Source organism: Trichoderma harzianum (assembly GCF_003025095.1).
Source record: "Trichoderma harzianum CBS 226.95 unplaced genomic scaffold M431scaffold_7, whole genome shotgun sequence".
Classification (NCBI taxonomy): domain Eukaryota; kingdom Fungi; phylum Ascomycota; class Sordariomycetes; order Hypocreales; family Hypocreaceae; genus Trichoderma; species Trichoderma harzianum.
This window is the reverse complement of record NW_020209255.1, coordinates 17,873-33,215: the sequence shown is the minus strand read 5'-3', so window position 1 is coordinate 33,215 and position 15,343 is coordinate 17,873. Positions and strand designations below refer to the sequence as shown.

Below are 15,343 nucleotides of genomic sequence, written 5' to 3'. Positions count from 1 at the left end.
CACCACCATATTAAATGGTAACAACATTCATATCTATACGAAATTCTTAATACCATTTCTACAGGTCTCTGTGAATCACAGCCCTTTTATCATTTAGACAACTAAAATTGATATTACTAATATTTATACTTCTCTTCAAGCTCCCAGTACTTGTTGAAGCCAACAGCTTCACAGACTTCTCCGGCAGACATGATACGTGGAGGAGCCCCAGCTGTGAAACTCGCTTTCAAAGACTCCAATGCCTCCCTCACAGCCTTGACCCTAGCTGCCACCATTGTAAAGGGATATACAACTATTGAGAAATCAATTTTGCCAAGCTCTTCAGGTGAGAGGTTATCTGTCAAGCCACCTTCAATAATGTTAGCCATGACGGGGAAATTAAGGGCCTCAACCGTCTTCTTCATCGTCTCTCTATCTGGAAGAGCCTCTAGGAAAACCATGTCTGCTCCAATCTTAATGAACTTCTTTGCGCGATAAATTGCTTCGTCCCATCCGAGAATTAAAGAATCCGTGCGAGCGTTGATAACAATATCGACTCCTTCATTGCGGGCATCCACAGCTGCTTCGATTCGTGCGAAGGCCTCCTCCCTGGACACTACAGATTTCCCTTTAGTATGGCCACATCGCTTCGGCCAAGTCAAGCTTCCCTCCTACATCTACAGGTACCCCACCTTTTAGGTGCCTAACTACTAAAAACTCCCACCCGTTTAACTAGCTATTAGATAAAACAACTATAATTTTTTTATTTACGGTTTTATCTAAGGACCTTAGAGAAATAAAAATATTTATAAACCCTTTAGATAACTAAAATAAAATAAAATTTATTACCCCTAGATTAGTAATAGCTTTTTAATTACTAAAGGAGGTAACCTCTTTAGGCTTAAAAATAAGAGAAGTTATAGTCTTCCCTTTTACCTTTAAAAAAAAAATTACTTTAGAAAAACCTTTAGTATAAATAAAATACTTTTACTTAGTTTTAATAAAGTAAAACTAAGTATAATAATAATAGTAACTATAGTATAAATAACTTTAAAAGGTTTTATTATTTTTATTTTTAATAATATAAAAAAAGCTACTAATTTAAATAAAAAAAGAAAATCTTTTATTAAAAATAAAATTATAAACTAAATTAATAAAATTAATATATAATAGTAAGCTAAATAAAATATAATATTAAATATAGCTATAGTTATTAACTTTTACTTAGTGTAATATATTTTTTAGCTTTCCTTAGTAGTAGTAAAATAAATTTACTTATACTTAAATATTATTTTTAAAAATTTTATTACTTTTTATATTAACCCTAAGGGAAGGTTTAAAAACCTTAAAAAATTAAGTAGTAAAAAAAAAACTATTTAATTAACTAAAATAATATTAGCTAATATATTTTATAATAAAAAAAATAAATTAAATACTATTAGGATTTTTATTATAGTAGGAGCTTTTATATTTATTAAAAAAATAAGCTAAAAAAAACCCTAGGGTTATATAAGTATAAATTATATTATAAAAAAATACTTATAATAAAAACTTTTAAAAAGGAATTAATAACTTAAAGTATTTTTCTATAGGTAGTAAAAGGCTAGCCCCTATTATTAATAAAAAAAAATATAAATAAAACTAATAAACTGTGACGTCCTGACCCAATACTTAAATAGTATAGGGTAAGTTCCCAAGGTAATAAGCCAAGGTCAATTAGTTTATGTTGGCAGAGAGGACAGGAAGTAGCTTTGAGCAGATGTAATTACGAAGCTAGTAAGATGTAATAAAGATTTAGTCTGTATTTAATCTTAATGCTTTATTAACGACTGTTTATCTAAGTTATCTAAAGAGTGTAGAGAATTGAATCTTATATATTCAGTCGTTTTTTAGGGAATGATATAGTATATTATTCCTGTATACGCTTAGAATGTTAGTTGACTGTCGTTCCTATATTAGAACGATATAGCTTAGTCGTTCTTTTTCGGGAGGAATAATACTGCGCAGTTGTTTTTTTTTTTAACTGGCTGGAATAGTCTAATAGATATTCCGGGATACCTGTTTATAGTATTATAAGAGGTTGGGTCGTAATACGATGCCCCCCTCCTGTTAGTCTTGCCCTCAAGATCTAAGACAGGGCCTAGCTACTTAATTCAGGCAGTAGCGTGCGACGTAGGTAGGTAACTTCCCTCCTTTATAGTTATAGCACCATGTCTAGTCTTACACCTATTCGCAAAAAACGCGAAACTGTTTCTCTTACTAAACAGGTACTTGCTTCAGGTTTATCTACTAATATACCTTATACTTAATGCTATTGTACTAAACTGCTGTATATTATATTAGGAGCGTCTTCTTACTGTAGTAACTGTGTAAAAGCGCGAAAATCGTGCAACAGTGTCTTAGTAGTGAGTTCTCGTGGGTATTCTTTGGTTTTATTAATAAGCGTATTTTAACGATTTCTTTAGTAGAAAGAGTGTTAGCTTAACGTTAAGCGTTAAAGCGTTAGGAAGAAGAGATTAGTGAGTAAGTCGAGTCTCTTAATGCTTAAATACTTAAGCTTTAGACTTAGCTGGCTGAGGCTTTAAGTCGTTTATTGTATATTTGAAAAATGCGTAAGAAGGCTGAAGAGCGGGGTAAGGAGCTGTTTTATTGGGGTATAGAGGAAGAGGATGCTGAGGTAGCTGCCGAGCAGTCTGCAGTACATAACCTGCAGCAGTTGGGGGTTCCTAATAACGTAAATTAGTCTTCCTTAGGCGTCGGTTTAGAGTTCGAAGATCTAGGTCCTCTTGTACCATTGGAGGAAACTTATATACTTTCTTCTTCTTAGGTTATCTTGTTTGTTAGGTAGCCAGCGTTAGGAGTTTTTAGTATAATCCTAAGTTTTCTTGAAAGTCTTGAATTGTTTCCATTGTATTAAAACTTTCGACAGGTTCCCAGGTGTTATAAATTAGGTTATACCCTTTCTATCTAACCTGGTATTTGATCCTATTGTTTTCTTCTAGATTCCTTTATACTGCTAAAACTTTTTCAACTTCCTATTCTTCTTTATCTTTAATAATAATGATTTTATCTAAGATTAGTCTTCCTATTGCTTCGTCGATTTATACTTTCTCCAAGAGTAACATATAAAACACAGGGTATTTTAATTATATACCTTCTGGTATTTCTAATTTATAGTTAACGTTACTGATTTTCTTTAAAATTTTAAATAAGCTGATTTTTTAGAAATTAAGCTTATCGTTTAGTTAGTTTATTTTAATGTTTGGTATTTTATAGCCTCGTATATATCAAAGTAGGTAAACTATGTCCCCTTCCTAAAGGGTTAGTCCCTTAATCTTATCCTTATTTATATAATATTCTATACATTTTTAGATAAGTTCCAGCTGTACTTTAAGTTCTTTATATAAGTTAACTATTAATTTAGCTTAAAGCTGCGCTTTATTAGCATTAGGTCCCTTCTGGGGTAGCCTATATACTAAAGGAGTATATTTATATAAAGCGTAAAATAGTATTAACTTAGTAGATTTAGATTTTATACTATTATAGCATAACTATACAAAAGGTAGTTTATTAACCTAATCGTTTTACTATAGATTAATAAAATATCTTAGGTATTACTTAATAATCTAATTTATTTATTCTATCTAACCGTCTGTCTTAGGATAGTATACACTACTGAGTTTATAGTTTACTCTAAGTCTTACTATAAGTTCTTACTAAAACTTAGAGGCAAAAGTTCATCCTCTATCAGAGATGATTTCTTAAGGCATACCGTAATCAGCTGCTATTATTCTCAGGTATATATATACAAGGTCTTCTACCAAGTATAATTTCCAGTAGGGTAGGAAGTATACTTACTTTATAAATTTATTTACTACTACTAGGATACTATTATAGGTTACCTTTGTAAAAGGTTCCCTAGAAGGTAGTAGGTCTGTAATATAATTAAAGGTAACTATTTCCTATAGTAGTTCTAGTACTAGCAGGGGTTATAGTTTTCCATAAGGTTTATATCTTTTATATTTAGTATATTAATACTTATCGCAGGTTACTATAATATTAGCAGTAATTTTCTTTATTCTTTTAAATCAATATATTATAAGCACTTATTAATACATAGTTGTAATTCCTTAATATCTAAACAGTGGATATTTATAAATATATTTTATAACTTTCTTTTATAATTTAGGAGGTACCTAATGTTTATTCTCGTTTATAGGGTATCTATCCTAGAGTATAACCTAAGATAGAAACTAATATAGTTCCTAATCTTTTACATACTCCTTAATTTCTTTAAAGAGTTTATTATATTCTTATACTTTAAAGATTATATTAAAAGATCTTTATTTATAATTGCCTTATATATTCTAATGTAATATAGTGCCTTAATAATCAGGGATTTCTTAAAAGTAGTTAATTCTTCTGCTTAATACATTAGCTCTTCTATTTTCTAATCCTTTATAATATATTAGTTTATAGTCAAACTTACTTAGGAATTTAAAGTATCCTAATTATCGTCTAAATAGCTTCTAAGTAGATGTAAAGTAAGTAATATTCCGATAATTGGTGAAGATCTTAATTTAAAATTTACTTCCTCTGTAGTATTAGCTCTACTATTTTAGATAGCTTTTAATTCCTAAGAATTCTTTATCGTAGATTGCGTAATTAAGTTTGGCTTTATTAAGCTTTTGGGAGTAGAACGCTATAGGATAAAGTTTCCCTTTGTTGTCTTATTAATTTAGTACTCCTCCGATCGCGTACTTTAATACATCGGTTTTAATTTCTACTGGTTTCTTAGGGTTGTATATAGCTAATACGGGTTTTAAGGCTATAGCTTATTTAATTACTTAGAATACTTATTCAGCTTCTTTTATCTAATTAAACTTCTAATCTTTCTTTATTATATTAGTTAGAGGTTAAGTAAGAGTTAAGAAGTTCTAAATAAAGCATTAGTAATAGTTAGCTAATTTAATAAAACTTTATACTTCTTTAACTAACGTTAGTGTCAGCTATTTATTAATTACAGTAACTTTTTTTAAATCTATTTAAATAGTTTCAGAGGTAATAATATATCTTAAAAATTCTACTTCTTAGGTATAAAATTAATATTTCTTAGGGTTTATAAGGAGATAATTATTTAGTAGGGCTTAGAGTATTAAATATATATATTTCTTATGTTTTTCCTTATTTTTAGAATATATTAGGATATCGTCTAAGTATACGATAATAAATTTGTTTTAATATTTCCGAAGGATGTAGTTAATCTTTTTCTGAAAGGATACGGGTGTATTTATTAGTCCTTAAGGTATTACTAGGAATTCGTAAAACTCTCCTAGGGTACTAAAGGCTGTTATTTATTTATATCCTTCCTTTATTTAAGTTAATCCGTAGGTATTAGTAAGATCTAACTAAGTATATATAGTAGCTCCTTATAGCTGATCTCTTGCTTTAGATATTAGGGGTAAGGGAGTCCGATCTTTAATTATAATATTATTTAACTATCTGTAATTAACGACTAATTATAGTTTTTTATTTTTCTTTAAGATAAAGATAATAGGGTAGTGTACTAGGGAGTTAGAAATTCTAATGTATTCTTTCTCCTTTTATTCCTATATCTATTTATTAAGAGTACCTAGTTCCAACTAGTTAAAATTATACAGCGGAAAGTACTTTAGTTATTTTCCTTCCTTTAATTCTATCGTATAGTCTTATTTAGTATAAGGTAGCATTTATATACTCCTATTAGGATTCTTTAAGGTCTTTTAGAATAAAGCCTTAAATATTTAATATTATTTCAGGATATTAGCTATTAAGTCTACAGGTTCTTCCGTTTCTCCTTCTTAATTATTCTGTTTTTCTTTTACAGTTTCTAGAAATTAATTAAGTTTATATAGGTCTCGTTTCCCTTTAGTAAACCTTTTTAGGGATTAAGCTTCTGCGGCTTTAAATTGCCTTTATTATTATTACGTAGGGATTTCTTTAAGCTTTAGGAGTTAAGGTTTTTAGCTTCCTCTATCCTCCTTCTAAGTTAGAGTTCTTTTATTATTTTACTAATAAATTAGGCCTTCGCTCTATATTATCGAAGGTTTATATTAGCATAACCATAGTATACCTAGGATAATATTATATTTCGGGGTATTAATAATATTATATACTACTAGAGTAATTTAACCAAATACTTTAAGATATAGGTAATCAGTCCGTCTCTTTACCTATCTATTATTATAATCAAACTATTTTCCTTCTTTATAAAAAAGTTAGTATAGTTTCTTCTTTTATATCTATAGTAACTACAGGCGTATTACGGTTACAGCCGATATATAATTCCCATCCGCCCCAGAGTCTACTAAGACTTTAAGCAGTTCCTTATTCTATATTATTGTAAAAGTAATCTTTTTCTTAAGAACTCTTTATTCTTTATTACTATTATATTTATATTCCTTTTTAAGGGATATAAATTCTTTGTTAGTCTTGTGGTGCCCTTTATCCAGAGACTGTTCTAGTTTTTTAAGTATTAGTCTTCGATTTTGCATAGTATGTATAATTTATAGTGTAAATTCTTACAGTTAATCTATTCTACTGCTCTATAGTATAGTCTTATCTATCTAATATATATATTATAAGTGATTTTATTATCCTGCGGATTATCAGAGGTCTTTCGAAGTTCATAGTATCTTTAAAGAAGTTCATTAGGTGCTCTAGTATAGGTTCTAAAGTTAAATCCTAATTTATACAACTGGTTCACGAGTTATTATCCTTTAACTTATTTTTCTTCCGAGGCTACGTTATACTATTCCTCTAATTTAAGTTCTTAGTATTTAAGATACTCTGGCTTGTTGTATTATTAGTACTATCCGAAAGTATATGCTCTAGTTCCTTCGTTCTGGTTATACTATTAAAGGATTTTCCTAGTTTAGTGGATAATGCATTAATAGCTTAAGCAGTTCTTAATCCGTCCGCGGTTTCTGTATTCTTCTAGTGCAGTTAGGTGTAGTTTAAGAATTGTAATATATAGTTCCTGAAATTTATAAATAACCTTCTATCTGTCGTAGTGTCCTTTGTAATATAGATCCGTAATTAGAATTACTAAATTTCTTTATAGAAATATATTATATTCTATTTTCTACTTTAGGTAATATAGACATTAATAAGTAATACAGCTTGTCTAATAAATCTTATAATAACTATTGTTTATAGAGTTAATCTAAGGATAGTCTTAGGGTATTCGTTAGTAATTTCCTCGGAGTTCCTATATTTCGTCTATGTCTAGACTTACAATAATTCGTTATTTATTATTATATAGTTGCTATTATACAAGTCTATCTCAGAGTTCTTAGTAGATAAAGGATTTAATATTTTACTTAGGGTCGTAAGTATTAACTTGTTGTTAGAATTTAATAAGTTCGTTAATTTCATCGGATTCGCTTCCGACGAAATTAGTAATATTACTAAACTATTTTCTGAAAAATAGTAACCTATAGTTCTATTAAATTACGTTATTAATCGTAAGGTTCCTAACTGAATTAGGGGTAGTTTCAGGCAGGGTTATTTCTTCCCTTATTTCGCCTGTTCCCTCCAATTCTTCCTTATGCTAAGGGTAGCTGTTATCTTCTTATTATAATAAATTAAGGGATTATTCATTTTTATCCATAATATAAACTTCTTTTCTAGGTTCTGGAATCTTATCCTTACGTTCTTTTTTAGGTACTTAATAGTTTCTTACTATATAGCCAGGCTTACTGCAGTTATAGCACTTAAATTCTTTCTTACATTATAGGACATCTAGATTTATTCTTCTAGGTCTTCTGCTATTATTTTTAGCAATTTCTTTATAGCATTTCTTACCTTAATTTATCTAATGGCCGAAGCTATAGTTCTTATAGTTCTTCTATCCTTTCTCTATACAAAGTTTAAACAGTAGGTTATCTTAATCCACAGCCTTTTATTAAAATTCTACTAAAGTAATAGCTTTTCGTTAATATTTATTAACTTTCTCTTTAACTTCGAATTTAAGGCCGTTATAAAATATTTTCTTTAAGGGTTTAGTATCCTATCTAAGTCAAGAGGCAATTTCGTTAAACTTAACCACATAAGTCGCGTATTTTCCTATTTGCCTAAGGTTAACGAGTTTGTTTTCCAGGGCTCGTTGTTCTCCTATGTTAAGGAATATTTTAACTAGTTTTTATTTAAAGTGGCGGATGCTTAAGTATATTTAAATAGTAGTAGTGGATTCCTTATTAGTTAGACTATTATTCTTATGGTCTTCCTAAAATAGTTAAAACTAATTTTTAATAACTCCTTTAAGGTAAGTAGTAGCAAAAGCAACTTTAGCTTTTTCTTTTATAAAAGTTCGTAGAAAGTTACAGATATAATAGCAAAGTTCAGCAATAAATAAGCAAAGTTTCTCAGAACTTCTATTAAAGGGTCCAGGGCGCTTAAGGTTTATAATATCTCTATCTTCTTTTTTAAAACCTTCGGGTTTCTTTTTCTTATTATTTAAAATATTAAGGAGTTATTTATTAATATAAAACATATTTTAAAGGTATTCCTTTAAAGCGTCTCCTTTAAGCTTATCCTATTTAGGCTCGTTAGTAAAAGTGAGTTCTCTATTAACGTCCATAAGCTAAACGGATTTAGGGGTAGGAGTAGGGTTAGTGATTAGGGCAACTCCCTTAATATTAATATTCGTTTCCTCAGCTATAATGGTTCGTTACTTAAAGGAACTCGGTATCCTTCTAAACAAAAGTCGTTAACGTATGACGTCCTGACCTAATACTTAAATAGTATAGGGTAAGTTCCTAAGGTAATAAGCTAAGGTTAATTAGTTTATGTTAGCAGAGAGGATAAGAAGTAGCTTTAAGTAGATATAATTATAAAGCTAGTAAGATATAATAAAGATTTAGTCTATATTTAATCTTAATGCTTTATTAACGACTGTTTATCTAAGTTATCTAAAGAGTGTAGAGAATTGAATCTTATATATTTAGTCGTTTCTTAGGGAACGATATAGTATATTGTTCCTGTATACGCTTAGAACGTTAGTTAACTATCGTTCCTATATTAGAACGACACGGCTCAGTCGTTCCTTTTCGGGAGGAACGATGCTGCGCAGTCGTTCCTTCTTTTGACTGGCTGGAACGGTCCGACAGATATTCCGGGATGCCTGTTTATGGTGTCATAAGAGGTTGGGTCGTAACATAAACTTAAGGAAAACTTTAATAATTATATTTTTATTTAAATCCCCTTAAACTATATATAAAAAAAGCTATTAACTATTAAGGTTAAATAAGAACTAATTAAGATTTTAAAGTTTATAAATAAAAATATTACTTACTTTTAAAAAATTTAATTAAGCTTTACTTTTAAAAATAAAAATTAAAATATTAAAAATAAAATTATTATACTTTAGTTAATAGTAGAAAATAATAATTTAAAAATTAAAGAAGTATATTTATAAAAAGTTTTTTTTATATATAATATATTAAAAATATATACTAATATAAGTAAAACCTACCTTATAAATATATTAATCTTAGAGGAGGTATATACTAAGGTAGAGGCTAAAAGCTTATTTATCTCCTATTATAAAGCTAACTTTAAAATTTTTTTTAATATATATAATTACTTTATTTTTTTTAATAAAAATATTAAACCTAGCTTTAAACTTTTTAGTAGCTCCCTTTTAATAGAAATTTAGGTTTAGCCCCTTTAAGTTACTTAGTATTTATAGTATTTTAAATTTTATAATCTATAGAATTATACTAGGATTAAAAAATATTATAAATATAGTAAATTATTTTTTAAATATAATAATACTATAGTTAATTATTTATCTTTACCTTAGTATATTAACTATAATAGCCCTTATATAGTAAACTTTTTAAAGTACTTTACTAAATTAATTATTAAAAATAAAGAAAAAGTATAAATAACTAAAGCCTAACTTTAGGTAATTTAAAAATTAGGCTAATAAAAATATAATAAAATTAACTTACTTAAACTTAAATTTACCCCTACTTTAATCCTTAATATTAAAAAAATATCTAATTTAAAAACTTAAATAGACCCCTATATAAGGCTATTAATCTTTAGCTTAGCTTTACCCTTCCCCTCTTAAGCTTTAGTTAAAAAGATTATTATTAAAGTTAATTTAAATAAAGAAAATCCTTATAAAAGAACCTCCTTTACTAAGTTAGTAGTTTATATAACTAGCTTAAATAATAAAAAAGAAGAAGCTAAAGGTAATAAAAATATATTTAATACCCCCTTTAAAATTAATAAACCTTTTAATATAAATTTATAAATAATAAACCTTACTATAATTATTAAAAAAATACTAGCTTTAAAATCTTTTAAGCTAATATTAAAAAAAGTAGTTTATATTAAAATATTACTTTATTACTAATATAAAAAAGTAGTTATAATATTATACTAATTTAAGAACCTTATATTTAATAAAATAAAGTATTAAATAAAAAGTAAATTAAAAATTACTTTAAATATTAAGTATATAACCTTTTAAATAGTTAAAGGGATATTAAACCTTTAGTTTTTATATTTATTAAAATCTTTTTAAACCTTTTTAATAAATAACTTTTTTCCTTAAGCCTAAAAAATAAATATATATACTAAGTAAAAGTATATAATTATATTATTATTAATATTTACTAAAGGGCTTTAGTAAATTTAATTATAAAAACCTTTATTAAATAAGGCCCTCCCTTCCTCTACTTAATTATTATAGGTAATTTTAATATTTTATATTAACTTTAGGAATTAAGTAAAAATATAAACCTAGTAAGTAATAAAATTATAAAATAAGTAAAAAAATATAACCTCCTTTTAACTTTAATAAATATACCTACCTAATACTTAAAAAAGTATATTAACTTAATTTTTATAAATTACCTTACGTTAACTAAAATTAAATACTTCTTTAATATAAAATTAAATTATTATATAGTAATTATAAACCTACCTAAGTCCTTTAAAATAACCCTAAGGGTAAGGAAAAAATATATTTTATTAAAATATTAAAAAGACTTTAGCTAATTTATATACTCTTTTACTTAAACCTTCTCTATAGTTAATCTAACTATATTATTAAAAAATAATTTTAATAAATATACTAAAGCCCTATAGGACTTTTTTAAATAAGCTATAAAAGGGGTTAGTAAAACTAAATACTAAAATAGCTATAGTATACTATAATAGTTAAAAAAGTATAAAATAGCTTATAAAGCTTATAAAAAAGTAGTAAATAACTCCTTTACTTAAAAGGAAGTTTATAAAACCTTTAAAAACTTTATATATTATAGTAAATAAGCTTACTAAAATAAAATTATAATAAAAGCTAGTATTACTAAGAATATTTAATTAGTAGCTAAGTAGCGTAAAGTAATAAACTATTTTTAACTACCCCCCTTAATAAATAAAAATAAAAATATTTTAAATTTTATAAAAAAGTAACTTTTTTTAAAAATAAACTTCTTAAGTAAAAAATAATAAAAGAGGATATTTTAAATCTATAGGAAGAGGACTTTTTTATTAATAAAAATATTTACTAAAACTAAATAATATTAAAGCTAAAGGTTAAAAAAACTATAATAAAGTTAAAAAATACTATACTTAATATAAATAGTATATTAATTACCCTTCTATAGCTTACTTAGCTTACTATTAGTAAATATATAACTAACCTTTTCTATAAATATTTAATAATAAAATACTACCTACTTCTTTTCTAAAATATAAAAATTATTATTATTCCTAAACTTAAAAAGCTAAAGAAAGTATATACTATATATAAAGATTATAAACTTATTTCCTTACTTTTTTATATAAGTAAAAGCCTTAAAAGACTTTTAATTAAAAAAGTCTTCCTTTTAGTAATAAAATATAAAATATTATTAAAATAATATTTTAAAGCTTTTTTAAAAAGATTTATAATAAACTTAATTACTTACTTACTATATAATACTAAAATTACCCTAGCCTAAGGTTTTATTATCTCCCTCTTTATATTTAATATTTTTAATATATTTAATATTATTATATATAATTACCTAATATATAAACTTAGGAAATAAAAATAACCCCCCCTTTTTATAAAATAAGTTAACTTTTTTATAAGTAATTATAAAACTTTTATTTAAAATAGCTATAGGATTACCTTCCTAAAGATAAAGCTAAAATATAAAGTTCTATAAAAGTCTTTTATTTCCTTTATTATTTTTATACTTTATTTTTCCTTTAGCCTAAAGCTTAATAATCCTAATACCTACTTTAAGTATATAAATAATATTAATATTATAATAGTAAAGGTTAATACTAAAGAAACTACTTAAAAGCTTTAGTAAAAATTAAAAAATACCTTAAACTAAAGTAATAAAAATATAATTTTCTTTAACTTAAATAAAGCTAAATTTATATACTTTTATAAAACTAAAACTTAAATATATAATAAAAAAATAAACTTTAAAGGAAAAATTATAGCCCCCTAGGATTTAATTTAGTAGTTAAAAATATACCTAAATTTATAGCTCTTTTTTAAAAAATACCTTAAAATTATAAAAAAAAAAACCCTTAAAGTAGCTAATTTCTTAAGATTTTTAAATAAAATATAAAAAAAATCTTTACTAAATATAATAGCTATAGTAGCTAAAGCCTATATTACCTTTATAACTTTATATAAAATAAAGGTTTTTTAACTTAGTAAAAGTAAATAAAGTATAATAAACCTAAATAAATAAGTAGAAATAAACTTAATAAAATTAACTATAATCTTAAAACCTCTATTTAAAGCAGTAGCTAAAGTAGTTATCCTTATATAAAAAATAATTAACTTTTTTATTATATATAAAAAATTAAAAATCCCCTTAGTATTAATATAAGTAATATAAATTAAACTTTATATAATAGCTTACTTTATAAATTTAAATAAGAATTACTTAATTAGTAAATATATTAATAAAAAACTTCTTCTTAAGGTTTCTTTTACCTAATTATAATATACTATAGCTTTAGTAAAAAAAATAATTTAACTTTTTTTATTTACTAAAAATAATAAAGTAGTTTAAGTAAGCTTAGACTTTAAAGGCTTACTAAAGTTAAAGGTAATAAAGAAATACCTAAAACTACTTAACAGCCTCCTTAAGTTTACTTTCTTTATTTACTTAAATAAGTTATAAAATAAATAAGGTAATATTAGTTAAAAAGCTATTATATATTTTAATTTTAAAAAAACTATAATATATAGCCTTTTTATTAATATAAAAGTTTATAATACTAAAGTAGTAAGTATTTTTAAAGTTATAAAGCTAATTAAAATATATATTTTTATAAACCTAAATATTTAAAAAATTTTACTTTTCTTAAATAACTTAATAATAGTAAATAAAATATTAAAGCTAACTTTTACTTTATTTTAAAAAGCCTATATAAGGCTATATTAAATTACTTAAAAACTACTTTTATAAGTAATTATAAAAATAGCCTAGGTTTTAAGCTATAAAAATATATTAAAAAATAAAAAAGCTAATTAATTAGTAAAAAAAGGTTTAAAACTTTTTTATTATTTAAAAAACTACTTTATTATTACCTTTATTAAAAAATAAATAAAAAAAAAATATAAAAAAATATAAAATAATAATTAAAATAATAATTACCTAAAGTTATATAAGATTAATAAATAAAGCTTTTATAAAGCTTTTTTTATACCCTTAAATCTATATTTCTTATATTTAATTTTATATAAGCTATTAATTAAAAAGTTTAAATATAAAAAATTTATAAAATATTATAAAAAATTTAAATATAATATTAAGCTTATTTATAAATATAAAAAGCTAAGGATATAAAAATATTTTATAAAGTATTATATAATAATTTTTTTCCTCTTTAATATATTAAAAAAAAAAGTATACTTTAAAACTACTTATATTTAATACCTCCTTAATAATAAAGAGTATAAGAATTTTTAAAAACTAATAAAGGAAATAAGCTTATATAGCCCCCCCCCCTATAAAAATAAATATATAAAATAAATTAATACCTCTTTATTTCCTTTATTATATTAAAATATAGTAAATACCTAATTTAAACTCAGCGGCTCCTACCGTCTTAGTACCTAGATAAGGACTTATATAACTAGCTTACTTAGTGGACGTTAATAATAAAATAAATAAATAAATAAACAAACGCTTCGGCCAAGTCTGATCTTCGATCATGATACCCGCTGCACCCGTCATGGCGAAACCTTGGACTATGCGCCTAATATTTACAGGAGAACCGTATCCAGTATCTCCATCTGCTATGATAGGAATCGTAGTTTGTCGTTTGACTTCTTGAATGCGGCTGACCATTTCTTGGAAGGCAATGTAACCCTTTTATGTTGTTAGCATAGCCGCCTCACTTTCATCACACTTTAAAATCATGAACTGACAGTATCTGGTAGTCCAAAGCTAGACGCGACCATGAATCCACCCAAAAATATGTACGGGAACCCAGCTTCTTCGACCAGGCGTGATCCTAGTCCATCGTCAGAGCAGCATGTAGCGAGAATCTTGCTCGGGTCCGAGTATGCTTCGCGAATCATAGCCCGAAGCTGCGATGCTTGGACAGAGGGTATTCGCCCCCTACAAAGATGATTAGACTCCGTAGATCTGTTTAGTCCATCTTTTGACGAAGACCTGCTGTTGAATTGAAATGGGTAGGGCTTCATTTTGTGCAACGTTTCTTTAAATTTGTAGCCGTCTGAGTTCTATACTTCCGCAATGGGCCAGACAACCTCACTGACAACATTCATCAACATTGCCTTCATACATTCCTTCACAGCAACTATATACGATTCAGTAGGTCATTCTATCGTCACGTATATGCCGAGAATAACCACCGGAGTGGCAAATCTCCTATTCTGTAGCAAACCGAAATTAACCGTATTCTCTTATACCATCAGCCGAGCCGGATATGCCGGAACTACACTTGTCTATCACCAAACTATTCTTCATCATGCATTTCTGAGATATTCACTCCAAATATGTAGAGGCTCTCCGTTCCGGGCCGCTGTCCTTCAACTTGGTGGCCCTGGGCCGGTCGGCGCCGACACAAAAATATGACCAGACGTGCCTAAGAAAAGCCACTCGTCTACACCACCCAGCCTAAACCTAAACTAAGAGTTTACTGAGCAAAATAAAGCCATATGACTGGTAGCTCATTCCGGGGAAACGTGGGGTTCTGGATCTAGGTTTGATGTGAGTAAGTTTGCGGGGAATCTGGGGGACAGGAGCAACAGAGTATATGCCTATGGCACCAACTGACGGACAAATAAGAGGATTGGCACTTCAATACCTTCTAGCGTCTTCAT

At 26.4% G+C, this 15,343-nt stretch overlaps 1 protein-coding gene across 1 annotated transcript; it reads right to left on the bottom strand.

Moving 5' to 3' along the window:
• Window positions 1–116: 116 nt before the first annotated feature.
• M431DRAFT_5840 (hypothetical protein) lies at window positions 117–14,701 on the bottom strand (the record flags this gene model as incomplete). The annotated part of the gene is made up of 5 exons (XM_024921520.1): window positions 117–595; window positions 4,469–4,486; window positions 14,180–14,363; window positions 14,423–14,615; window positions 14,670–14,701. 5 exons carry the CDS (start codon window positions 14,699–14,701, stop codon window positions 117–119), a joined length of 906 nt encoding a protein of 301 aa, XP_024773198.1.
• Between the last annotated feature and the right edge of the window lie 642 nt (window positions 14,702–15,343).